The sequence below is a fragment of the Pelobates fuscus genome, unplaced genomic scaffold (assembly GCF_036172605.1).
Source record: "Pelobates fuscus isolate aPelFus1 unplaced genomic scaffold, aPelFus1.pri scaffold_54, whole genome shotgun sequence".
NCBI classification, from domain to species: Eukaryota; Metazoa; Chordata; class Amphibia; order Anura; family Pelobatidae; genus Pelobates; species Pelobates fuscus.
This window is the reverse complement of record NW_026961962.1, coordinates 89,485-116,975: the sequence shown is the minus strand read 5'-3', so window position 1 is coordinate 116,975 and position 27,491 is coordinate 89,485. Positions and strand designations below refer to the sequence as shown.

Genomic DNA, 27,491 nt, shown 5'->3' with positions numbered 1-27,491 from the left:
AGTTACTGTTATAAAGCTGTTAAATTATCAAATGTTCTAAGCAACTGTGACAAGCTAATGTTATCCACAAATGTAGGGTAGTCCTAAGTATACCTGTCAGTTCAACAAGTAATCGAACAATCAATACTTAAGCCTAACCAAGTATAGATGAGATAAGCTACATATGCAACCACATAGCGACTACATAAGCGATTACAAAAACGAATCCACTAGCATGTAACTCAGCATGTAGACACGAATATAAATATTAGACCACTGTTTTTCTTTTTTATGTGCATCGCTGGGGTTTAACGCAGATATAATCGTCTGTTTAATAGATTACTAACGTATACATAAAATTGCCTAGTTTAGCATGTTCAACAAATATAATCTATAATATGCCTAAATAGCGTGATTTAAGCCTGTTTATAAATATAAAAATAGTGCATTGTACTACCATACCCTAATGCTTTCCATGTTATCACTCTTTGTTTTAAGTATGCATGCGGATTGCCTTTGGGGTACCACGTGCCTGAATGTTAACACCATATGCACTGCAAAAATAAAGAATTAAAAAAAAAAAAAAAAAAAAATGAAAATATAATACACATATAACAGTTACATACAGAGGACACTGGCACTCACACAGACGCACACAGGACACCGAAACACATACACAGTTACACAAAAAGGGCACTGACACACACATTTACACACAGAGGAAACTGACACACACACACTTACACACAAAGGACAAAATCACTCACAGACACACTCTAACTGAATTGATACACACTGGCACACACGCTCACTGACAGACAAATAGTAACACTCAGAGGACGCTGACACGCAGAGAACACTGACACATGCACACATTTACACACAGAGGACAGTGACACACACATTCACTGACAGACACACTCTCACTGATTTGACACACTGACAAACACACACACATTCACTGATTTGGTTCTTAGAATTGCCAACATAAATATAAATATTGTATCAATAGCATTGACTTTGTAATGACAATGTATTCTTGCGTCACAAAATATGATGAATAACGTGGAAATTAAAATAAATCTATAAATCTAAAAATATAATTATTGTAAGGAAACAAATTGTAAACAAAAAGAGGACAGATTACCAGATGACAGAAATGTGTGATTTTTTCAAGGCAGACCCTACATTCCTTCTAGTATCTGTATTTTAACAGTTGAAAACTAAATGAAGTAATTTTAAAAGAATCGTTTTCAACAAATTCAAATTAATGGAGGATTATGGTAGTGGTCTTGTATGAAGACTGACTGTGAAATTGAAACCTGGAAGCTTTGTGGAAGGGAGCTTTAGAAATCTAATGCCTCGATTCCACTGAGCGGTATGGTTTGGGTCGGTACGGTTCGGAAGGGTTAGAATGGTCCAGCCTATTTAGGTGAGCGTTTCCACTGCAAGTCAGACCGCCAGGGGCATGCGGGGTTTAGACCAAATGCATAGCGTGTCATTTGTCACGAGCATTGACTTTTTCCTGTCAATGGATTGTATAGTGTGACGCCAGTAGCGCCACCCTAATCGTACCGTACCATTTCCTATGGACCTACATCTGAAGGGTGCCTAGGAATAGTGCAGTTTGGTTCAGTTGTATGGGCCACTTTCATAGTGGAAACACTCAAAATAGAGTACCAGACCATACAGACCCAAACCATACCACTCAGTGAAAACGGGGCATAAGATACATGCATAATAAGACAATACTTACTCTGTTTATTACACTTTGGGTAATTTATTTCACCTTTACTACATGTAACTCTGAGCTCCTGTTCTGGAATCATTCCCTTGATGCATTGAAACTGCATGCTCTCCCCATCTTCAATTTCCAAATGTGTATCTGGCAGCACAATATAATTTATCAACATCACTTTTTTTGATAAAATGCAGGAGCCTGGAAATGGTATACAAATATTTGTATTAATGCTAGTTCAGTGTGATATCATTGTAGAAATACTCAACATGAACTTTGTTTTCCTAAATGTTTACGTGAAAAAAATTCCTTCAATATAGTTAAAGGAACACTCTATAACGATTTCATCTCATTGAATTGGGTGTATTACCTTGAATCTTTATTTAAACATTTTCGTGAAAAGCGGGAGGTGCCTGAGTGGAAACAGGTAAGTAGGCCTACAACAGCCATAATAGTACAAAACTATTCCAACACAGATATTACACTCGTAGTCAGCATGACCGTAGCAAGCCCCAGTAAAACAGGGGTGACAGATCCTTAACTCACTTGAACTATGCCCAAGTGGGGAGTCAAGTGCTGTGGGTTGTGAGCATGTAGCCTGTGTTCAAAATGGAAAGGAGTTCTGGAAAGGAGTAGCAAGAGGGTTGAGGAAAGGAACTATTTTTAACAAGAGAAGCGGAGGGTAAGACGGAGAAAAAAAAGCAGGGTGGAGTGGGTTTGTTTGTTTGGGTCGGGCAGGGGATGAGATTTGTGTTCTGGGTTTCTCTGGTCTAGAGGGATGGGGGGGGGGGGGGGTATCGGTACCCTTCCAGGAGATGCAATCCAACCAGGGTGACCAGGTAGAGATATATTTGTCAGAGGTGCCATTAAGGGCAGAGGTCAGGGATTCCATTTCGGAGACCTCCTCCATCCTAGTCACCCACTGCTGGAGGGTAGGTGCACCCGGAAGCTTCCAGAGGTTAAGCTTGGTCAAGGATTTTTTGTACATCCTTAGTGGCATGCTGATATGGTGCAAAAGCATTGGGAGCAGTTGCAAAGGAGTATCGGAGTCTGTGATTTCCGTGATATCCCTAGTATCAACGCCCAGTAGGGGGAGATGTTGGGGCAGGACCACCACATGTGAAGCCGGTGCCCCTTGGAGAGCTGCAATCCCAGCATTCTTTAGGGATTGCTGCGTTCATCCAGTGGAGTACATCAGGCATTCTATACCAGTTTGTCAGCACTTTATAGCTCATTTTCTGGTATTTGGAGCTGATGGAGCATTTATGGGACATATATCTTGTCCTATTCCTGGCCCGTGAGAGTCACCCCATCTCCTTCTCCCACCTCACTGTGAACCTGGGGACCTTCATCTCTCCTCCCAGTAGTAGCATAGTGTATAATGTTGAAATTCCCCTAGAGATATGTGATGGCGAAGTGCAAATTGTTTCAAACTGGGTGAGAGACCAGGGCCGGCGCCACCTGTAAGGCGACCTAGGCAGCCGCCTAGGGCGCAACTTACCAGGGGGTGCCGGATCCCTGTCCCCGCTGCGCCTCCTCATGCTGCGCCGCCTGAGCGCTTTAACAAGCCCCAGGCGGCGCAGCACTGCTGCACGGAGGGCGGCCGGGTTTGAGTGACCGGCAGGAGGGAAGCGCAGAGCGCTCCCTCCTGCCGGTCTCTCCATGTAGCGTGGCCGGGCGGCGCGGAACGCGGGACAGGAACCTTTGTTTCCTGTACCCGGCCGCCGGCGGAATGACAGGAAGTGCTCACTGAGTGAGCATTTCCGGTCATTCCGCCGGCGGCCGGGTACAGGAAACAGAGGTTCCTGTCCCGCGTTCCGCGCCGCCCGGCCACGCTACATGGGCAGGAGGGGAGGGTAAGGACCACTAAGGGGGTGAGGGGGGTGGGGGTTGTAAGGACCACTAAGGGGGGGGGGTTGTAAGGACCACTAAGGGGGGGGGGTTGTAAGGACCACTAAGAGGGGGGGGTTGTAAGGACCACTAAGTGGGGGGGGTATAAGGACCACTAAGGGGGAGGGGGGTATAAGGACCACTAAGGGGGAGGTGGGGTATAAGGACCACTAAGGGAGGGGGGGTATAAGGACCACTAAGGGAGGGGGGGGTATAAGGACCACTAGGGGAGTGATGGGGGGGGTAAGGACCACTATGGGAGGGAGGGGGGGATAAGGACCACTATGGGAGGGAGGGGGGGATAAGGACCACTATGGGAGGGAAGGGGGATAAGGACCACTATGGGAGGGAGGGGGGGATAAGGACCACTATGGGAGGGAGGGGGGGGGATAAGGACCACTATGGGAGGGAGTGGGGGATAAGGACCACTATGGGAGGGAGGGGGGGATAAGGACCACTATGGGAGGGAGGGGGGGATAAGGACCACTATGGGAGGGAGGGGGGATAAGGACCACTATGGGAGGGAGGGGGGGGGTAAGGACCATTATGGGAGGGAGGGGGGGGATAAGGACCACTATGGGAGGGAGGGGGGGATAAGGACCACTATGGGAGGGAGGGGGGGATAAGGACCACTATGGGAGGGAGGGGGGGATAAGGACCACTATGGGAGGGAGGAGGGGGGGATAAGGACCACTATGGGAGGGAGGGGGGGATAAGGACCACTATGGGAGGGAGGGGGGGTAAGGACCACTAGGGGAGGGAGGATAAGGACCACTAGGGAAGTGAGGGAGGGAGGATAAGGACCACTATGGGAGGTTGGGGGGGATAAGGACCACTAGGGGAGGGGGGATAAGGACCACTATGGGAGGGAGGGGGGGGGATAAGGACCCCTATGGGAGGGAAGGGGGGATAAGGACCACTAGGGGAGGGAGGGAGGGGGGATAAGGACCACTATGGGAGGTTGGGGGGATAAGGACCACTAGGGGAGGGGGGATAAGGACCACTAGGGGAGGGGGATAAGGACCAGTAGGGGAGGGGGGATAAGGACCACTAAGGGGGGGAAGGACCACCAAAGGGGGGTAAGGAGGGAGGACTACTAAGGAGAGGGGAGGAGGGTGATTACCACTAAGGGGGTGGGGGGAGTAGGGGAAGGTCTACTAAGGGGTTTGGGAGAGGGAGGACCACTAAGGGGTTTGGGAGAGGGAGGACCACTAAGGAGGGGGGAGTGAGAAGACCACCAAGGGGGACTGCAGAGGGACAGGGGGCCAAGGGAGAGCACTAAGTGACAGAAGGGGAGAACACGGAGGGACAGAAGGGAAGGGGAAATCAATAATTGAGGGGAGAGCACTATGATTTTTTTTTAAAAAAGAAAGAGCTGTTCCCCTCCCAGTCTCTATCCTACCCCACAAACCCTCTTTTTTACACTACACACATACACAATGCACCCCCCCACACAGAAACATACAATGCATTCCTACTCACACACAGACACACCCGAAACACACAATGCATCCCTTACGTTCTCTTACATAATTAATGCACCCCTTACAGACACACACTGCATTCAATTACATACAATGCATTCCTACTCACACACACACACACACCCAGAAACATACAATGCATTCCTTACACGCAAACACACACTACATCCCCTATAAACACACTACATCCCTTACACAAATTGCACACATAAAACATCCCCAACTCATGGATGGGCCATGTAGGTGGATTTATGGGTGGGCATTGTAGGAGTATGCCCCCTGGGGGCCCAGACCTTGAGCTGTGTAAGGGACCCTAAAAAATGGAGCTGCTTCCTGTTCGTTAATTGTTGTGAGCACTGTTAAAAACAGTCTCCAGAGAGCCTCTTCTACACCAGACCTGTGGAGCCAGACTGAGCCCATCATCAGCCTCTTGTCCTCATCTGGTGGTAAGTAGGCAATCCAATATATTATTAGTGGCACTAATCTCTAATTTACCTCACATTAAATGGATACTATAGTCACCAGAAGCACTACAGCATAATGTAGTGGTTCTGGTGTCTATAGCCTGTGCCTGTAGGCTTTTTAATGTAAACACACTGTCTTTTCAGATAAGACACTTTGTGAAGACTGGCGTTGGCCCATATGGCAGAGCATATGGGCGGGGCATTGTGATGTCACATGGTGGGCTGGACATATGGGGGGGCGGCAAATTTTTTTTTGCCTAGGGCGGCAAAAATCCTTGCACCGGCCCTGTGAGAGACCTATTGTTCCTCCTTTCATTCTTACGTCATTAATCTGTTTTCAAACAGTTAAAAGAGGGTCCCCAGCAGCCCACAGCCCAGCATTCACTAGAAATATGCCTAAAGCAGTGATTACACTTCACCTTAGCTTTACCAACTCATACCAGCAATGGACGAATGTGACCATTCATTCAAGACCAGACAGGTAACACTTCAAAACCTACATATTTATTCCCTTTACCCCTACACTGTTGGGTATATTGCAGAAGGTGTAGAGTAGAGTCAGTGGCATAACTAGTGTAGAGAGGGTTTTGTATGTGCATTAATTGCGTTTATAACATGAATTTCGCATAATTTATATATATTCAAAATGCTCTTACGACAGATTAATAAAGTTTTAAAACAAAATTGAAATACTAGTAAGTCCATCTTACTTACAACTTACTATACTATGTAAGTGTTGCAAGTACTCCAAAAATAAAATAAAAAAAATAAAGAGGGAAACAAATCCTTTCCCTCCTACTATTCCCCTACTAAACCAAAAAATAAATAAATTAACAAACCCTATAAAATATTATTTGCACTAGCATCATATATTACATGTTTACAAGCAGAAGCGTAACTAGAATCCACTGGGCCCCGGTGTGAAAAATGCCCTGGGCCCCCATCCCATGTGTGCCTTTCCCCCCCTGGATGTCTCATTCTCTCCCCACAGGCCCTCCATGTGTCCCATTCCCTCTCCCCCCTCAACCCCTCCATGTGTCTCATACCCTCCACCCTCCCATTGTCCCATTCTTCCCTCTCTCTCCCCTCCCCTCATTTGCCCTATAGCCACCCTCTCTCCCCCCTCCCTTCATTGGTCCCATAGCCTCCCTTTCTGTTCCCTCCACTCCCTGTGTCCCATACCCTAACCTCACTTCCACCTCCCCTCCATGTGCCCCATAGCCACCATTTCTCCCCCTCCCCTTCATTTGCCCCATAGCAACCCTCTCTCCCCCCTCCCCTTCATTTGCCCCATAGCCACCCTCTATCCCCCTCTCCTTAATTTGCTCCATAGCCACCTTCTCTCCTCCCTCCCCACCATTTGCCCCATAGCCACCGTCTCTCCCCATTTCCCTTCACTTGCCCCACAGCCATGCTCTCCCCCTCCTTCATTTGTCCCATGGCCACCCTCTCCCCCCCCTCCCCTTCATTGGTCCAATAGTCTCCCTCTCTGCCCCCTCCACTCCCTGTGCCTCATACCCTTACCTCTCTCTCCCCTCCCCTTCATTTGTCCCAGTCCTACCTCTCTCCCTCTCCTGTACTTGGCTCGCCACGTTTCCCAGTCTGACAGGAAGTGCTCTCACAGTGAGCACTTCCTGTCAGACCGCTCGGCCACGCTAAACACAGGCAGGAAGGGAGCAGCATAGCTCTGCCCTCCTACCAGACACCCAGCAACCACAGACCAGGCCTGTGTGGCTGTGCACCGGCCCAGAAGGTATGCAGGCAGCCCATGGTCGCAGGGGTCACGGCTGCTTCTCGGCCCCCTGGATTGAGGGGCCTGGTTGCAGCTGTGACCCCTGCAACCGAAGTAGGTAGACCACTGTTTACAATACTGCCCAACCCTTTTGTCATTGAAAAGTTTCAAAGTCAAGAAAACTCATCGTTATTCTAGCACCGAGAGAGTTTCCTCACTAAAGCCTCTATCCATGTCCTGTGAAGTCATCATTACCGATTACTTGTGTCCATGCACATGCATTGGGACACACAGCACGCATGTAAATTGCTGTGATTGAATCTTGAGCTTCCCTATGAGAAGCACTCACTTCTGCTCTGAACAAATCAAAGCTAATGATGCAAGAAACTCGCTCTGTAACTGAGGGGATTTATAGATTTATAGAAAATCCGGTCATGATTGTGGCTTGTAACACTGTAATTTAGCGTCTCCACCCTCTGAATGGAGGTGCTGAACGTTCCTCATGGAGATGCACTTATTCACCGAAGTTCTATGAGGAGATGCTGATTGGCGCAGAGCCAGCTGTGACCGGACTGGCAAGTAAACTACCTTTTTGATGGGGCGGGTGCAAGGGGACTAAATGGTGTTTGACACCTATAGTGTAGTATAGTGTGAATATACATTTGTATTCCTGTCACTATAGAGTTCCTGTAACTATTAATAAATATTACTTAGCATAATATTTTTACTGTGTTGGCACCCCCTATATTATATTCTTAATTACTATTACCTTATAAGCTCTATTTTTGGGGTTGCAGCCAAAAGTTATTCTATACTTACTTGATTAATTTTGCTTTTGAATATCCCTGAAATTCCTTTCCATACACATAGACACATGCACACTGTATTTCTCCCAGATATTGCTAATACACAATATGTTTCCTAATGCACAATATCTTTCCACAAGCACAAACTTATTTGATTGCAAATCCCTGTCCTAATGTGTTTTACACCCCACCTCCTATAGAATGTACCGTATATACTCGAGTAAAAACCGACCCGAATATAAGCCGAGGCCCCTAATTTTACCCCAAAAAACTGGGAAAACTTATTGACTCGAGTATAAGACTAGGGTGGGAAATGCAGCAGCTACTGGTAAATTTCTAAATAAAATTAGATCCTAAAAAAAATATATTAATTGAATATTTATTTACAGTGTGTGTATAATGAATGCAGCGTGTGTATGAGTGCAGTGTGTGTATGAGTGCAGCGTGTGTATGAGTGCAGCGTGTGTATGAGTGGAGTGTGTGTGAATGAATGCAGTGTGCGTATGAGTGCAGTGTGTGCGTATGAGTGCAGCGTGTGTATGAGTGCAGCGTGTGTGTATGAGTGCAGTGTGTGTGTATGAGTGCAGCGTGTGTGTATGAGTGCAGCGTGTGTATGTGTGCAGTGTGTGTAGTGTGTGTGTGTTGCAGAGCTTTGGTGGGGGTGGGCAATATGATTATTTTTTAATTAATTTCATATTTTTTTATTATTATTTCTTATTATTAATTTTTATTTAATTTAATTATTATTTTATTTTATTATTATTATATATTTATTTTGTCCCCCTCCCTGCTTGATATATGGCAGGGAGGGGGGCTCTCCTTCCCTGGTGGTCCAGTGACATTGGCAGTTCAGTGGGGGGCTGTGTTGGCGCTATATAAATGGCAATAATAATAAATAAGGGGAAGTCTATGCACCATAACCACTACATAGTATCTGAGTAAACAAATTTGAATACCTCCCAACGATAGCGTATCCAGCAGGATCAGCCAGAATTTAGAATTCTGTTGCACCATCCTGAGTTAATTCACTGGTGTGACTCATCTAGTGATATGTCCCAAACAAACCCAGCATGAGCATAGAGCGGTAGTACTATGCAGAATGCTGTCAGTGCATTGCACTTAGGTTGCCTTAAGAGGTATAGCTTTGAGTTGGTCTGGCCAGACCAGAGCTCCTGTCAGTCAGGTTAGCACACAATGTTTTCTACACAGTCCTGCCTCCATGTCACTGCCTGTTTTCTGGTCCAGCAACTTCCAGTCCCAGATCCATATTTGTTAATGTTGTGAAGTGTGACTTTGTCTCCATCTAGTGGTTGCTGGATTTACCATATTTTCCTAGATACTGCTACTTGGGGGATGCTTTTAACATGAAAAGCGCTGCCCTGTAATACGTAGCATTTATACCTGCACAAAGTAAAACAACTAATCATAGTTGCTCATTTGGGATCTCATCCTTATTAAAGGGACACCATAGGTCCCCAGACCACTTCAGCTCATTGAAGTGGTCTGCGTACAGTGTGCCTATAGCACTTAGTGCTGACATGTAAAACATGCATGAGAACATCCAACGTCAGCTATTTAATGTTTTCCCATGGAGACGACCTATTGTGACTACGGCACCGCTACGCATGCGCATTAGCGCCCCCTCGCTGGTAACGTCTGAGGAGGACGAGCCACGACCCAGCGCCAACAGACATTTGCACTGAGATCAAGTAAATAAAGGAATTTTAACCCTCTATTCACTGTGGCAGGGGGGGGGGGGGGAGCTATAGTGCCAATAATAGCTTTCTATTCTTGGCTCTATAGAATCCCTTTAAAGAACTGATTTACATCCTGCAAGATATGAATTGAATACACATATTCTGGGCAGCTCTTAGCATGTCCTGTCTATCAGCATGTCATATTTATACATGTCCAGGGAATTTTGGTGCATCTGGAAACCCTTCTCAATACCGCACACAGTCATCAGGCTTACCTTGCTTAAAGCATCTAGGGTACATTAATTTTCCTCTGTTGCATTTAACTCGAAGCGTTGAAGATGGCTGAATTTCAAATCCAGGGGAGCAGATAAACTCCACAGTGTTGTCATGTTCAGAATACAATTTATTATCTGTTTTCCACCTTAGCTGTATGTTATTTTTTGTCATGTCTTTCTGACTTACTGTGCATGGTTCTGAAAACAGAGGAGACAATTTCCACTCATTTCTTCATTTTAATTCTAAACACAAGCACAAATGTTGCAAATGTAGAGAAATACAAAATAAGTGAGACACAGCATTTGCAAGAAAAGAAATGCATTGATGAAATAGCTCACAATTCAACACTGTAATACCTTAAAAACTACTAGCAAGTGCAGATCGGGGGGGCATTGGGGCTTGTTCTCTCCCCAAGACATGTTTACAATCAGAGGCGTAACTAGAATCCACCGGGCCTTCCCCTTCATTTGCCCCATAGCCAACCTCTCTCACCCCTCCCCTTCATTTGTCCCACAGCCACCCTCTCTCCCCCTCCTGCTCCATATGCAGGCATGAGGCAACTTCAGTTGTAAGAAAATGAATTAGGCTTTGTGATAGGAGGGAATACAGGCATTTGGAAAGACGAGGGGACATAAGGACTCTTCTTACAGTGGTATGGGGGATTGGAGAGAGGGGGGACATAAGAACTTAGGTGTTAGAATGTCTCTCAAGTAAGAGTTAAATTACTCAGTTGTCAGGCTCAGTGAAGTCATACTGGCTCTTTGTTTTCTAATAAATTATTTCAGATTATTGTAGTTCACTTTTCCTATTTAAGAATTACCATGAGAACATCAAGTCGTTCGACTGAGTCCCCTGGTCTGCATGGTTTTGTGTTACATAGATCCTTTGCAGCCTGTATTCATTACTACTCTACACATTTGGCTGTTGCCCTTGGCTCAGACATCCCAACTACTCTGTTGCTATATCCTGTCTTCTGTGTCTTCCCAAATTTCTGAACTTGGCACTTATATTCTAACAATGCTTATGGAACAAACTTTTAACTCCTGACCTGGATTCTGACCCCGACTTTGCTTTTTGTCGTAGCCATTATTGCATGGATTCCCAGGATTAAAATTTGCTTAATATTGGACTCTGCACTTTCGCCAAAACCCCAACAGAGCTCCAAACTCAAAGTGTATGTTACAGTAAAATCCAAACACTCACTTATTGTCTTGTATCAAGACTATGAATTCTCTCCTCATTCAGCTTGTTCTCCATAATTTACTGTGTACATGGGGATTTGGGGGAGGAAGGGATACATAGAAAGGAGAGGGCATAGGGCCATAGGAAGTGAAGGGGACGCAGGGACTTAACAAGAGGAGGTGATATGGAAACCTAGTAAGATGAGGGGACATGAGTTTAGACTTAAGAAGAGGACGGGACTTTGGCAGGGGAGGGAATTTGGGGACTGGAAGTGAAATAGAAAGCAGGTATAGGAAAATAACAAGGCCTGTGGAGAAATAAGATGTAAGGTTGTTAACTTTGCAGGGTTTTATCCACCTGACTTCCATTTTATTATAGTGGGGTACTAAAAGAGAGAATGGGAGGTACTGTATGGATTTGTTTCCATCTTATCTTCCACAATGCCAACTACTCCACATTATTCCCTACAGTGTCAACCCAAATGCACTTGTTTGTTTTACTGTTGTGGAGCTCAGCAATGCAATAATACACAACGAGCATTACATTAACCCCTTAAGGGCAGACGACGGATATATTCCGTCATGATTCCCTTTTATTCCAGAAGTTGTGTCATTAAGGGGTTAAAATACATTTTGCAGTAAAATGCACAACACTGTGCATTGTTGATGAATATTCTTTTTTTTTTTTCTCTGTTCTGATTACATAATTTGCCAGTGGTTCTACCAACCCTGATTACTATATATATTTACCTTAAGCGAAACATTGTTAGTTTACTCACCCAAACAAACAGGGACATCTGACCAACTTCCATTTTCACATACAATTGTTAGATTTCCCTGATGCTTGTAAAGCTGCTGGCATTGATATTCTACTGTAGATCCGGAAGGGTATTCTGTATGGACTAAGGATTTCATTTCTCCATAGATGATTCTTGGAGGTGCTGGACATTTTTTTTCCGTCTCTAAAATATTCATTTAAACATTAACAATACTGTACACTGACTGTACAAATGAAACAGTAACCAAGTAAATAAATAAAAATTAAAAAAAACACCCTAGGAATAAAAGGAACACTATAGGGTGAGGAATAAAATACTGTATTCCTGACTCTGTAGTGTTAAAACCATCATTTAAGTGTCTGGACAGTAAAGGTATCCCTAGGGGGCAATGTAAACACTGCATTTTCTCTAAAAAGGTAGTGTTTACATGGAAATACCTGCAGGGAATGATTATACTCACCAGAACAACTACATTAAGCTGTAATTGCTCTGGTGACTATAGTGCGCCTTTAAGACGCAAGGCACACTACAATATGACAAATTGCAATCTATTCATTTATTGTTGCACAATGCCTGCTGGATCAGCTAGGCAAATAAGGGTTTGTGACCCACTCCTTCAGCATTTTAGTCCACAGAAGAATTTCACACACAAGCAATGTGTGTGAACTCACTATTCCTGCCACAGTTCACTGAATCTGTGAGTTGATGACATTATGGGAAGCAGACAACTATGGGAACAACAATGGGTTGACTTTTCCTATAAATCTGACTCGGAACCAGAAAACATTAAGGTATTAACACACTAAACCATTCATTCATTGTTAACAACTGAAAAGGTTATTGCAAATATTTGATCGTTTTTACAGTGTCATTATTTTTAATTTTTTTTATTTCCTTGTCGAATATCCGTATTTTTGGTTTAATGAATAAATTCCTAAAATCCACTCTTTCTAAAGCCTAAAATATTGGCTTTCAAATAAAGATGTATAAGAATGGAGGGTCTCCCCGGCCGGCGGGGGTTATCCTGGCAACTTTCAACGGTGACTAACTTGTGAAGTTCCTGCCACGATACACTCGAGACAAACTACCCGCCAAGACCAAGATGGCGGACACAGTGTGCATCTCACCGCCTCAACCCAACCGACTGTCTCTGCAGTAGAGGCTTGACGTCCTATTTACAAACTTCTGGGCCACAATAGCCGCACGCCGGCACAAGCCTGCTGGAGCCCAGCCTGAACCAAGCGTGCCGCTCACACCGGGCAGCCCACGACTCCTGGACAAAGCTGTGGTGCAGCATGGCCGCTAAGGAAGGAAAAACGGAGGCCACATAAACGAACATGGCGCCGGAAAATCCGCCCGGCAAGGTCCAGCACCCGTCCTGAAGCACAGACCCAACCGGGAAATGTACAAAACCTATCGACGGCTAAGCACCACCGCAAGCACTCTTCAAACCCACTTACACCCAGCCAACACCAACAGAGGGCTTACCTTGCTCCGAGCAACCTGGCACCTTCATACCCAGCTAGCCCAAAGAGCCTGCCTCACGACGCACCGCAGAGGTCGCGACCACTCTGACGGACCCTGCAAACCGCAACATGTCTGCCCCACTCCCACGACATACCAGCAGACCGAGGGCGTCTAAACCTGAAGTCGGAGCTACGACGTGAAGTACAGCAAGAAGGTTTGCCGGACCGAGCTCTGCCGCAATCACCCTTGGGGGATCCTGCCTTACCAGCACAGGGGGTTGGCTGATCACAGCAGAGATGCGTCAATTGGGACACTATACTCAATATTGGCGGTCCCACCTCATCCCGGACTTCTCAATGGGCCTGAATATCCATATACTATTGCAATGCCCTCTACTGATTTAATCTGCATGCTCCTATCCTAGGGCAGTATCCCAGTAATGTCATACACAAACCTGATTTATATGCTTATACTGTCATGTAAAATAGAGACACAAATTTGCAAGTTTTACAATCATAACTGCACCCAGCAGCTTCTTGTCACCCTATAATCTATGTCTAGGCTACATACTAGGCCAGCTACTTCCTATCTTTAGCCACCATAAGTAAGAACCATAAGCAAGCCTGTAAGATATCACACTAGAACTACTAGCCTGTAAGCTTGTCCAGCTACTATTCACAGTAACCAGCTACCGTAAGCACTGAGTAGCTATACATAAACTACATACAGCCGTTGACACACAACTTGGTGAAAACGCCCTAATAACGATAGCAAGTACGTAGCCGGTTTTATACCACAAAACGCCAGCACAACGCCAGCCTACTCAGATATAGTATGCTCAGCTTGGCTACCCCATACAAAAGCGCACCCACGCTCCTGCGCCTAGACAGATGTGGATAGCTAAAACTCAGGGACACTTACTGTTCCAGCATACTCTAAGCTCAACTGTTAAACCACGTTTCGTCCTGTACTAACTAAGCATGATAATTACTACTCAAACACTTGTTTACCAAATCGTTACCTTTTCTATTTTAAAAAATATATGCAAACCAAACATGCCACAATTTTGTTATGTTATGACCATGAAAATCGAGCCTGCTGAAGCTGTTGTGGCGATACAGGCACTGTTGTACCCACCTGCATATCAAAAATAAAGAATAAAAAAAAAAAAGAATGGAGGGTCTGTGAACTGTTTTGCAAAATATTTATTACAGTCTCAAAACTTTACTATGGATGCTCAAGCAAAATTCATGATGTACTCACTTAAACAGATCGGAGGTAAGGACCAGTTCCCACCAATGCAGATACTTTCCTCTGGTCCACTTAATTGGTATCCATTATCACATCTGTATTTGACATTACTTCGATTGCTTGTTGGTTCAATTTGTCCAAATCTTATAGAAGGTGGGTTTTCACATTTATGCTCATCTTTAATTAACAAGAAAATGTTTTATTTTCACATCATTGTTGAATCAAGTTTGTCAGACAAGAAACTGCTATGTGCCACTCTTGTAGTCAAGCCTTTATGCAAATTTTAAATGAACATTTCACGCATCATAACCCCTATAGCATTCCTGGCAGCCACACATAGTAAGAAGACAAACTATTTTAGAATTTTCACTTCTTACTTGGGGCCCGCTGGGCACTGTTTCCCACCTTCACTATAGCTCAGTGAGAGCAGGGAGCTCTGTTCACTAAGCTAAGACTGGCAGTGCAGGACTTATCTCATTGGTTGGGAGAGATCAGCTGATTCTCTCAGCCAATGAGCTAGCCCAGTTTACCTCAGCAGTGCTAATGGAATCTCCTGAGCAAGAGCTCTCGCTTAGCTGTAGTGAGGCGAGTAGAGAGATAAAGTAGAAAGATAAGAAAAAGAAATTAAGACAGTGCACAACCAAAGAGAACGTGTTCAATTTCAGCACACCAATTCAGTGTTTCTCAACCTTTTATGGAAAAATAACACTGCAAGTCTAAAAAAAGATCATCAGCACCCATCGCTCGAGAAAGTAATTTCTATTGATTTAAATTCCAAATGAAATGTGTAGACACTAATATTTAAGTTAATCCTATATTGGAGAACAAGCCTGACTAAAAGGAGGGAAGAATATTTTACAAATATATATGACATATACTGTGAATATTGTGTATGTAAGGAGGAGTGTATATTAATCAGGTGTATAAAAGTCAAAAAATGAAAATATGGGGGCGGGGCCTGACCGCCATGCAGAACAGCCACATGAAACAAGAGCTCCTGCAATCAGGCGAAATTTAAGCAAGTCAAAGCTAACCTAGCACACTCCTGACGGCCAGTGAACGCGGTCCGATACACGAAGGGGCCCTGGACCTGAGGAGAGGCTTGCACTCCCTGTTTTAGTCCCTCAGAAAGACGCATGTTGTCCGCATAGGATGAGGCCTACTTAGGCGGTGAGCGGGGTAGACGGCCACTGCCCTGCTATCCCGCCCGACTGTGTCGCGCCAGACCCCTACAAGTTCGTGGAGCGGGCCCCGCCTCCCCCCCTTGGGCCAGTGGGGGTTATCCTGGCCCGTGCCCCGAGACCCCGGCGACAGCAGTGAACCTGCGGCAAAGAACTGCCACCACATTATGGATAAGGCCTGGAGCCGCGTGTAAAATGGCGGCAAACTCAACGCTGAAAACTCATACCCAGAGGCATGTGGACTCTCCCTCTTGACTGTCCACACTCCCCACAGAGCCCTGGTGGAGACAGACACCGGGGTCAGAGAGACTGGATCGGATGGGGCTCTGATCTGTGCCCACTCGATACCCGCCGGAACATAACCGCTAAAAGTCCGGGCCCACAGGCGGCGAGTGGAATGGAGATAGCGACAGACCTGCGAACGAGGCTCAGAGGTAGCCCATATCGCTCCCCACCAAAGAACCTACCTTCGGGCCGACCCGTCAGGAGGCGACACTCCACGGAGGGACTCCAGCCTGATCGGCCTCCACAACAAGGCGATAACACCTGATGACAGCCTCTCCACAAGGGGGCGACAGCTCGCACGAACTCTCCATCTTGCAGTCAGAACCCACGGACGCAGCAACCTACAGCTAGAGGTGAACACTCACGGCGAGTCCCTGAGATATCTGCCACTATCACGCTGCAACAGTTAACTCCATGCAGAGTCTTGACCTTTGTTCTGGACCCTCTTTTTCTTAATATTGCTGTCTGCTGTCTGTACTATATGCTTGTCTTCCCCCATTAGCCCTAGTTCAACCTGAGGGGCAGGGGTCCTCTGCCCACCCAGCATACCATGTAGATGGGGAGGTCCCTGGGGCACAATAATCTGCTGTAACTACCAACCGTTTACCATAAGTACCTGAAAGCTTGCTGATAATCTATGAGCCTGCCTGAGGTTTTTTATCAATCAGTCTCTTGAATCGTATTATCTGTCTTGTAATAGGGCAGGTCCTCTAGGCATGTATGCATACTCACAAAAACAGTGCAGAATACGATATATGTTGTAAACCACTTCAAGACTAATCGTGCTGCTTTCATGCGACGTAGCTAAATAGTCCTTAATCATATGCTATCCATAATATGATAGCAAGTTACTGTTATAAAGCTGTTAAATTATCAAATGTTCTAAGCAACTGTGACAAGCTAATGTTATCCACAAATGTAGGGTAGTCCTAAGTATACCTGTCAGTTCAACAAGTAATCGAACAATCAATACTTAAGCCTAACCAAGTATAGATGAGATAAGCTACATATGCAACCACATAGCGACTACATAAGCGATTACAAAAACGAATCCACTAGCATGTAACTCAGCATGTAGACACGAATATAAATATTAGACCACTGTTTTTCTTTTTTATGTGCATCGCTGGGGTTTAACGCAGATATAATCGTCTGTTTAATAGATTACTAACGTATACATAAAATTGCCTAGTTTAGCATGTTCAACAAATATAATCTATAATATGCCTAAATAGCGTGATTTAAGCCTGTTTATAAATATAAAAATAGTGCATTGTACTACCATACCCTAATGCTTTCCATGTTATCACTCTTTGTTTTAAATATGCATGCGGATTGCCTTTGGGGTACCACGTGCCTGAATGTTAACACCATATGCACTGCAAAAATAAAGAATAAAAAAAAAAATAAAAAAAAAATGAAAATATAATACACATATAACAGTTACATACAGAGGACACTGGCACTCACACAGATGCACACAGGACACCGAAACACATACACAGTTACACAAAAAGGGCACTGACACACACATTTACACACAGAGGAAACTGACACACACACACTTACACACAAAGGACAAAATCACTCACAGACACACTCTAACTGAATTGATACACACTGGCACACACGCTCACTGACAGACAAATAGTAACACTCAGAGGACGCTGACACGCAGAGAACACTGACACATGCACACATTTACACACAGAGGACAGTGACACACACATTCACTGACAGACACACTCTCACTGATTTGACACACTGACAAACACACACACATTCACTGATTTGGTTCTTAGAATTGCCAACATACCGTATATACTCGAGTATAAGCCGAGTTTTTCAGCACATTTTTTGTGCTGAAAAACCCCAACTCGGCTTATACTCGAGTCAATTGTCTGTATTATGGCAATTTGCATTGCCATAATACAGACTGGGGCTGTGGGGGCTGCAGAGGTGTTACTTACCTTTCCTTACCTTCGGAAAAAATGTATATATATTAATAATAATAAAAAAAATAAAAATAATAAAATAAAAATAATAATAAAATAAAAAATAATAATAAAATAAAAAATAATAATAATAAAAAAATGTAATGAAAAAAAAATATTAAAATAATAATTAAAAAATAAAAATGCCCACCCCCACCAAGGCTCTGCATCTCACTCTGCATTACACACACACATACACACACTGCACTCATACACACACACTGCACTCATACACACACACACACTGCATTCATGCACACACACTGCATTCATACACACACTGCATTCATACACACACTGCATTCATACACACACACTGCATTCATACACACACACAGCATTCTCATACACACAGAATTCATACACACAGCATTCATACACACACACAGCATTCATACACACACACTGCATTCATACACACACACACTGCACTCATACACACACACACTGCATTCATACACACACACTGCACTCATACATACACACTGCACTCATACACACAGCATTCATACACACACACTGCATTCATACACACACACTGCACTCATACACACACTGCACTCATACACACACTGCACTCATACACATCATTCTCATACACACACACTGCATTCATATACACACACTGCATTCATATACACACACTGCATTCATATACACACTGCATTCATATACACACTGCACTCATATACACACTGCACTCATATACACACTGCATTCTCATACACACACACTGCATTCTCATACACACACACTGCATTCATTATATACACACACTGTAAATAAATATTCAATTAATATAATTTTTTAAGGATCTAATTTTATTTAGAAATTTACCAGCAGCTGCTGCATTTCCCACCCTAGTCTTATACTCGAGTCAATAAGTTTTCCCAGTTTTTTGGGGTAAAATTAGGGGCCTCGGCTTATATTCGGGTCGGCTTATACTCGAGTATATACGGTAAATATAAATATTGTATCAATAGCATTGACTTTGTAATGACAATGTATTCTTGCGTCACAAAATATGATGAATAACGTGGAAATTAAAATAAATCTATAAATCTAAAAATATAATTATTGTAAGGAAACAAATTGTAAACAAAAAGAGGACAGATTACCAGATGACAGAAATGTGTGATTTTTTCAAGGCAGACCCTACATTCCTTCTAGTATCTGTATTTTAACAGTTGAAAACTAAATGAAGTAATTTTAAAAGAATCGTTTTCAACAAATTCAAATTAATGGAGGATTATGGTAGTGGTCTTGTATGAAGACTGACTGTGAAATTGAAACCTGGAAGCTTTGTGGAAGGGAGCTTTAGAAATCTAATGCCTCGATTCCACTGAGCGGTATGGTTTGGGTCGGTACGGTTCGGAAGGGTTAGAATGGTCCAGCCTATTTAGGTGAGCGTTTCCACTGCAAGTCAGACCGCCAGGGGCATGCGGGGTTTAGACCAAATGCATAGCGTGTCATTTGTCACGAGCATTGACTTTTTCCTGTCCGCCAATCAATGGATTGTATAGTGTGACGCCAGTAGCGCCACCCTAATCGTACCGTACCATTTCCTATGGACCTACATCTGAAGGGTGCCTAGGAATAGTGCAGTTTGGTTCAGTTGTATGGGCCACTTTCATAGTGGAAACACTCAAAATAGAGTACCAGACCATACAGACCCAAACCATACCACTCAGTGAAAACGGGGCATAAGATACATGCATAATAAGACAATACTTACTCTGTTTATTACACTTTGGGTAATTTATTTCACCTTTACTACATGTAACTCTGAGCTCCTGTTCTGGAATCATTCCCTTGATGCATTGAAACTGCATGCTCTCCCCATCTTCAATTTCCAAATGTGTATCTGGCAGCACAATATAATTTATCAACATCACTTTTTTTGATAAAATGCAGGAGCCTGGAAATGGTATACAAATATTTGTATTAATGCTAGTTCAGTGTGATATCATTGTAGAAATACTCAACATGAACTTTGTTTTCCTAAATGTTTACGTGAAAAAAATTCCTTCAATATAGTTAAAGGAACACTCTATAACGATTTCATCTAATTGAATTGGGTGTATTACCTTGAATCTTTATTTAAACATTTTCGTGAAAAGCGGGAGGTGCCTGAGTGGAAACAGGTAAGTAGGCCTACAACAGCCATAATAGTACAAAACTATTCCAACACAGATATTACACTCGTAGTCAGCATGACCGTAGCAAGCCCCAGTAAAACAGGGGTGACAGATCCTTAACTCACTTGAACTATGCCCAAGTGGGGAGTCAAGTGCTGTGGGTTGTGAGCATGTAGCCTGTGTTCAAAATGGAAAGGAGTTCTGGAAAGGAGTAGCAAGAGGGTTGAGGAAAGGAACTATTTTTAACAAGAGAAGCGGAGGGTAAGACGGAGAAAAAAAAGCAGGGTGGAGTGGGTTTGTTTGTTTGGGTCGGGCAGGGGATGAGATTTGTGTTCTGGGTTTCTCTGGTCTAGAGGGATGGGGGGGGGGGGTATCGGTACCCTTCCAGGAGATGCAATCCAACCAGGGTGACCAGGTAGAGATATATTTGTCAGAGGTGCCATTAAGGGCAGAGGTCAGGGATTCCATTTCGGAGACCTCCTCCATCCTAGTCACCCACTGCTGGAGGGTAGGTGCACCCGGAAGCTTCCAGAGGTTAAGCTTGGTCAAGGATTTTTTGTACATCCTTAGTGGCATGCTGATATGGTGCAAAAGCATTGGGAGCAGTTGCAAAGGAGTATCGGAGTCTGTGATTTCCGTGATATCCCTGGTATCAACGCCCAGTAGGGGGAGATGTTGGGGCAGGACCACCACATGTGAAGCCGGTGCCCCTTGGAGAGCTGCAATCCCAGCATTCTTTAGGGATTGCTGCGTTCATCCAGTGGAGTACATCAGGCATTCTATACCAGTTTGTCAGCACTTTATAGCTCATTTTCTGGTATTTGGAGCTGATGGAGCATTTATGGGACATATATCTTGTCCTATTCCTGGCCCGTGAGAGTCACCCCATCTCCTTCTCCCACCTCACTGTGAACCTGGGGACCTTCATCTCTCCTCCCAGTAGTAGCATAGTGTATAATGTTGAAATTCCCCTAGAGATATGTGATGGCGAAGTGCAAATTGTTTCAAACTGGGTGAGAGACCTATTGTTCCTCCTTTCATTCTTACGTCATTAATCTGTTTTCAAACAGTTAAAAGAGGGTCCCCAGCAGCCCACAGCCCAGCATTCACTAGAAATATGCCTAAAGCAGTGATTACACTTCACCTTAGCTTTACCAACTCATACCAGCAATGGACGAATGTGACCATTCATTCAAGACCAGACAGGTAACACTTCAAAACCTACATATTTATTCCCTTTACCCCTACACTGTTGGGTATATTGCAGAAGGTGTAGAGTAGAGTCAGTGGCATAACTAGTGTAGAGAGGGTTTTGTATGTGCATTAATTGCGTTTATAACATGAATTTCGCATAATATATATATATTCAAAATGCTCTTACGACAGATTAATAAAGTTTTAAAACAAAATTGAAATACTAGTAAGTCCATCTTACTTACAACTTACTATACTATGTAAGTGTTGCAAGTACTCCAAAAATAAAATAAAAAAAATAAAGAGGGAAACAAATCCTTTCCCTCCTACTATTCCCCTACTAAACCAAAAAATAAATAAATTAACAAACCCTATAAAATATTATCTGTCAGACCGCTCGGCCACGCTAAACACAGGCAGGAAGGGAGCAGCATAGCTCTGCCCTCCTACCAGACACCCAGCAACCACAGACCAGGCCTGTGTGGCTGTGCACCGTCCCAGAAGGTATGCAGGCAGCCCATGGTCGCAGGGGTCACGGCTGCGTCTCGGCCCCCTGGATTGAGGGGCCCGGTTGCAGCTGTGACCCCTGCAACCGAGGTAGGTAGACCACTGTTTACAATACTGCCCAACCCTTTTGTCATTGAAAAGTTTCAAAGTCAAGAAAACTCATCGTTATTCTAGCACCGAGAGAGTTTTCTCACTAAAGCCTCTATCCATGTCCTGTGAAGTCATCATTACCGATTACTTGTGTCCATGCACATGCATTGGGACACACACAGCACGCATGTAAATTGCTGTGATTGAATCTTGAGCTTCCCTATGAGAAGCACTCACTTCTGCTCTGAACAAATCAAAGCTAATGATGCAAGAAACTCGCTCTGTAACTGAGGGGATTTATAGATTTATAGAAAATCCGGGTATGATTGTGGCTCGTAACACTGTAATTTAGCGTCTCCACCCTCTGAATGGAGGTGCTGAACGTTCCTCATGGAGATGCACTTATTCACCGAAGTTCTATGAGGAGATGCTGATTGGCGCAGAGCCAGCTGTGACAGGACTGGCAAGTAAACTACCTTTTTGATGGGGCGGGTGCAAGGGGACTAAATGGTGTTTGACACCTATAGTGTAGTATAGTGTGAATATACATTTGTATTCCTGTCACTATAGAGTTCCTGTAACTATTAATAAATATTACTAAGCATAATATTTTTACTGTGTTGGCACCCCTATATTATATTCTTAATTACTATTACCTTATAAGCTCTATTTTTGGGGTTGCAGCCAAAAGTTATTCTATACTTGATTAATTTTGCTTTTGAATATCCCTGAAATTCCTTTCCATACACATAGACACATGCACACTGTTTTTCTCCCAGATATTGCTAATACACAATATGTTTCCTAATGCACAATATCTTTCCACAAGCACAAACTTATTTGATTGCAAATCCCTGTCCTAATGTGTTTTACACCCCACCTCCTATAGAATGTACCGTATATACTCGAGTATAAGCCGACCCGAATATAAGCCGAGGCCCCTAATTTTACCCCAAAAAACTGGGAAAACTTATTGACTCGAGTATAAGACTAGGGTGGGAAATGCAGCAGCTACTGGTAAATTTCTAAATAAAATTAGATCCTAAAAAAAATATATTAATTGAATATTTATTTACAGTGTGTGTATAATGAATGCAGCGTGTGTATGAGTGCAGCGTGTGTATGAGTGCAGCGTGTGTATGAGTGCAGCGTGTGTATGAGTGCAGTGTGTGTATGAATGCAGTGTGCGTATGAGTGCAGTGTGTGCGTATGAGTGCAGCGTGTGTATGAGTGCAGCGTATGTGTATGAGTGCAGCGTGTGTGTATGAGTGCAGCGTGTGTGTATGAGTGCAGCGTGTGTGTATGAGTGCAGCGTGTGTATGTGTGCAGTGTGTGTAGTGTGTGTGTGTTGCAGAGCTTTGGTGGGGGGTGGGCAATATGATTATTTTTTAATTAATTTCATATTTTTTTATTATTATTTCTTATTATTAATTTTTATTTAATTTAATTATTATTTTATTTTATTATTATTATATATTTATTTCGTCCCCCCTCCCTGCTTGATATATGGCAGGGAGGGGGGCTCTCCTTCCCTGGTGGTCCAGTGACATTGGCAGTTTAGTGGGGGGCTGTCAGAGCTGTAACTTACCTTTCCTGCAGCTCCTGTCAGCTCCCTCCTCCTCCGCGCCGTCCATTCAGCTCTTCTGTCAGCTCACACTGTAAGTCTCGCGAGAGCCGCGGCTCTCGTGAGATTTACACTGGGAGCTGACCGAGGTGCTGAACGGACGGCGTGGAGGAGGAGGGAGCTGACAGGAGCTGCAGGAAAGGTAAGTTACAGCTCTGACAGCCCCCACAGCCCCCTGTCTGTATTATGGCAATGCAAATTGCCATAATACAGACTATTGACTTTAGTATAAGCCGAGTTGGGGTTTTTCAGCACACAAAATGTGCTGAAAAACTCGGCTTATACTCGAGTATATACGGTAAGCTCGATTGAGCAGGGTCCTCTTCAACCTATTGTTCCTGTAAGTTAATTTGTAATTGTCCTATTTATAGTTAAATCCCCTCTCATAATATTGTAAAGCGCTACGGAATCTGTTGGCGCTATATAAATGGCAATAATAATAAATAAGGGGAAGTCTATGCACCATAACCACTACATAGTATCTGAGTAAACAAATTTGAATACCTCCCAACGATAGCGTATCCAGCAGGATCAGCCAGAATTTAGAATTCTGTTGCACCATCCTGAGTTAATTCACTGGTGTCACTCATCTAGTGATATGTCCCAAACAAACCCAGCATGAGCATAGAGCGGTAGTACTATGCAGAATGCTGTCAGTGCATTGCACTTAGGTTGCCTTAAGAGGTATAGCTTTGAGTTGGTCTGGCCAGACCAGAGCTCCTGTCAGTTAGGTTAGCACACAATGTTTTCTACACAGTCCTGCCTCCATGTCACTGCCTGTTTTCTGGTCCAGCAACTTCCAGTCCCAGATCCATATTTGTTAATGTTGTGAAGTGTGACTTTGTCTCCATCTAGTGGTTGCTGGATTTACCATATTTTCCTAGATACTGCTACTTGGGGGATGCTTTTAACATGAAAAGCGCTGCCCTGTAATACGTAGCATTTATACCTGCACAAAGTAAAACAACTAATCATAGTTGCTCATTTGGGATCTCATCCTTATTAAAGGGACACCATAGGTCCCCAGACCACTTCAGCTCATTGAAGTGGTCTGCGTACAGTGTGCCTATAGCACTTAGTGCTGACATGTAAAACATGCATGAGAACATCCAACGTCAGCTATTTAATGTTTTCCCATGGAGAGGACCTATTGCGCGTACGGCACCGCTACGCATGCGCATTAGCGCCCCCTCGCTGGTAACGTCTGAGGAGGACGAGCCACGACCCAGCGCCAACAGACATTTGCACTGAGATCAAGTAAATAAAGGAATTTTAACCCTCTATTCACTGTGGCAGGGGGGGGGGGGAGCTATAGTGCCAATAATAGCTTTCTATTCTTGGCTCTATAGAATCCCTTTAAAGAACTGATTTACATCCTGCAAGATATGAATTGAATACACATATTCTGGGCAGCTCTTAGCATGTCCTGTCTATCAGCATGTCATATTTATACATGTCCAGGGAATTTTGGTGCATCTGGAAACCCTTCTCAATACCGCACACAGTCATCAGGCTTACCTTGCTTAAAGCATCTAGGGTACATTAATTTTCCTCTGTTGCATTTAACTCGAAGCGTTGAAGATGGCTGAATTTCAAATCCAGGGGAGCAGATAAACTCCACAGTGTTGTCATGTTCAGAATACAATTTATTATCTGTTTTCCACCTTAGCTGTATGTTATTTTTTGTCATGTCTTTCTGACTTACTGTGCATGGTTCTGAAAACAGAGGAGACAATTTCCACTCATTTCTTCATTTTAATTATAAACACAAGCACAAATGTTGCAAATGTAGAGAAATACAAAATAAGTGAGACACAGCATTTGCAAGAAAAGAAATGCATTGATGAAATAGCTCACAATTCAACACTGTAATACCTTAAAAACTACTAGCAAGTGCAGATTGGGGGGGCATTGGGGCTTGTTCTCTCCCCAAGACATGTTTACAATCAGAGGCGTAACTAGAATCCACCGGGCCTTCCCCTTCATTTGCCCAATAGCCAACCTCTCTCACCCCTCCCCTTCATTTGTCCCACAGCCACCCTCTCTCCCCCTCCTGCTCCATATGCAGGCATGAGGCAACTTCAGTTGTAAGAAAATGAATTAGGCTTTGTGATAGGAGGGAATACAGGCATTTGGAAAGACGAGGGGACATAAGGACTCTTCTTACAGTGGTATGGGGGATTGGAGAGAGGGGGGACATAAGAACTTAGGTGTTAGAATGTCTCTCAAGTAAGAGTTAAATTACTCAGTTGTCAGGCTCAGTGAAGTCATACTGGCTCTTTGTTTTCTAATAAATTATTTCAGATTATTGTAGTTCACTTTTCCTATTTAAGAATTACCATGAGAACATCAAGTCGTTCGACTGAGTCCCCTGGTCTGCATGGTTTTGTGTTACATAGATCCTTTGCAGCCTGTATCCATTACTACTCTACACATTTGGCTGTTGCCCTTGGCTCAGACATCCCAACTACTCTGTTGCTATATCCTGTCTTCTGTGTCTTCCCAAATTTCTGAACTTGGCACTTATATTCTAACAATGCTTATGGAACAAACTTTTAACTCCTGACCTGGATTCTGACCCCGACTTTGCTTTTTGACGTAGCCATTATTGCATGGATTCCCGGGATTAAAATTTGCTTAATATTGGACTCTGCCCTTTCGCCAAAACCCCAACAGAGCTCCAAACTCAAAGTGTATGTTACAGTAAAATCCAAACACTCACTTATTGTCTTGTATCAAGACTATGAATTCTCTCCTCATTCAGCTTGTTCTCCATAATTTACTGTGTACATGGGGATTTGGGGGAGGAAGGGATACATAGAAAGGAGAGGGCATAGGGCCATAGGAAGTGAAGGGGACGCAGGGACTTAACAAGAGGAGGTGATATGGAAACCTAGTAAGATGAGGGGACATGAGTTTAGACTTAAGAAGAGGACGGGACTTTGGCAGGGGAGGGAATTTGGGGACTGGAAGTGAAATAGAAAGCAGGTATAGGAAAATAACAAGGCCTGTGGAGAAATAAGATGTAAGGTTGTTAACTTTGCAGGGTTTTATCCACCTGACTTCCATTTTATTATAGTGGGGTACTAAAAGAGAGAATGGGAGGTACTGTATGGATTTGTTTCCATCTTATCTTCCACAATGCCAACTACTCCACATTATTCCCTACAGTGTCAACCCAAATGCACTTGTTTGTTTTACTGTTGTGGAGCTCAGCAATGCAATAATACACAACGAGCATTACATTAACCCCTTAAGGGCAGACGACGGATATATTCCGTCATGATTCCCTTTTATTCCAGAAGTTGTGTCATTAAGGGGTTAAAATACATTTTGCAGTAAAATGCACAACACTGTGCATTGTTGATGAATATTCTTTTTTTTTTTTCTCTGTTCTGATTACATAATTTGCCAGTGGTTCTACCAACCCTGATTACTATATATATTTACCTTAAGCGAAACATTGTTAGTTTACTCACCCAAACAAACAGGGACATCTGACCAACTTCCATTTTCACATACAATTGTTAGATTTCCCTGATGCTTGTAAAGCTGCTGGCATTGATATTCTACTGTAGATCCGGAAGGGTATTCTGTATGGACTAAGGATTTCATTTCTCCATAGATGATTCTTGGAGGTGCTGGACATTTTTTTTCCGTCTCTAAAATATTCATTTAAACATTAACAATACTGTACACTGACTGTACAAATGAAACAGTAACCAAGTAAATAA

General features: G+C 43.7%; 1 protein-coding gene across 1 annotated transcript in view; it reads right to left on the bottom strand.

Annotated features, from left to right (window-relative positions):
- Positions 1-27,491, bottom strand: part of LOC134585285 (complement factor H-like) — a gene marked incomplete at its 3' end in the record, with an annotated part of 84,316 nt that overhangs the window by 16,951 nt on the left and 39,874 nt on the right. The window contains exons 13-19 of the mRNA XM_063440702.1: positions 27,237-27,419; positions 25,276-25,473; positions 19,940-20,122; positions 14,757-14,921; positions 12,027-12,209; positions 10,066-10,263; positions 1,736-1,918 (exon numbers count right to left, since the gene is read on the bottom strand). Coding sequence (XP_063296772.1) covers positions 1,736-1,918; positions 10,066-10,263; positions 12,027-12,209; positions 14,757-14,921; positions 19,940-20,122; positions 25,276-25,473; positions 27,237-27,419 — 1,293 coding nt within the window. The remainder of the gene's footprint in view (positions 1-1,735; positions 1,919-10,065; positions 10,264-12,026; positions 12,210-14,756; positions 14,922-19,939; positions 20,123-25,275; positions 25,474-27,236; positions 27,420-27,491) is intronic.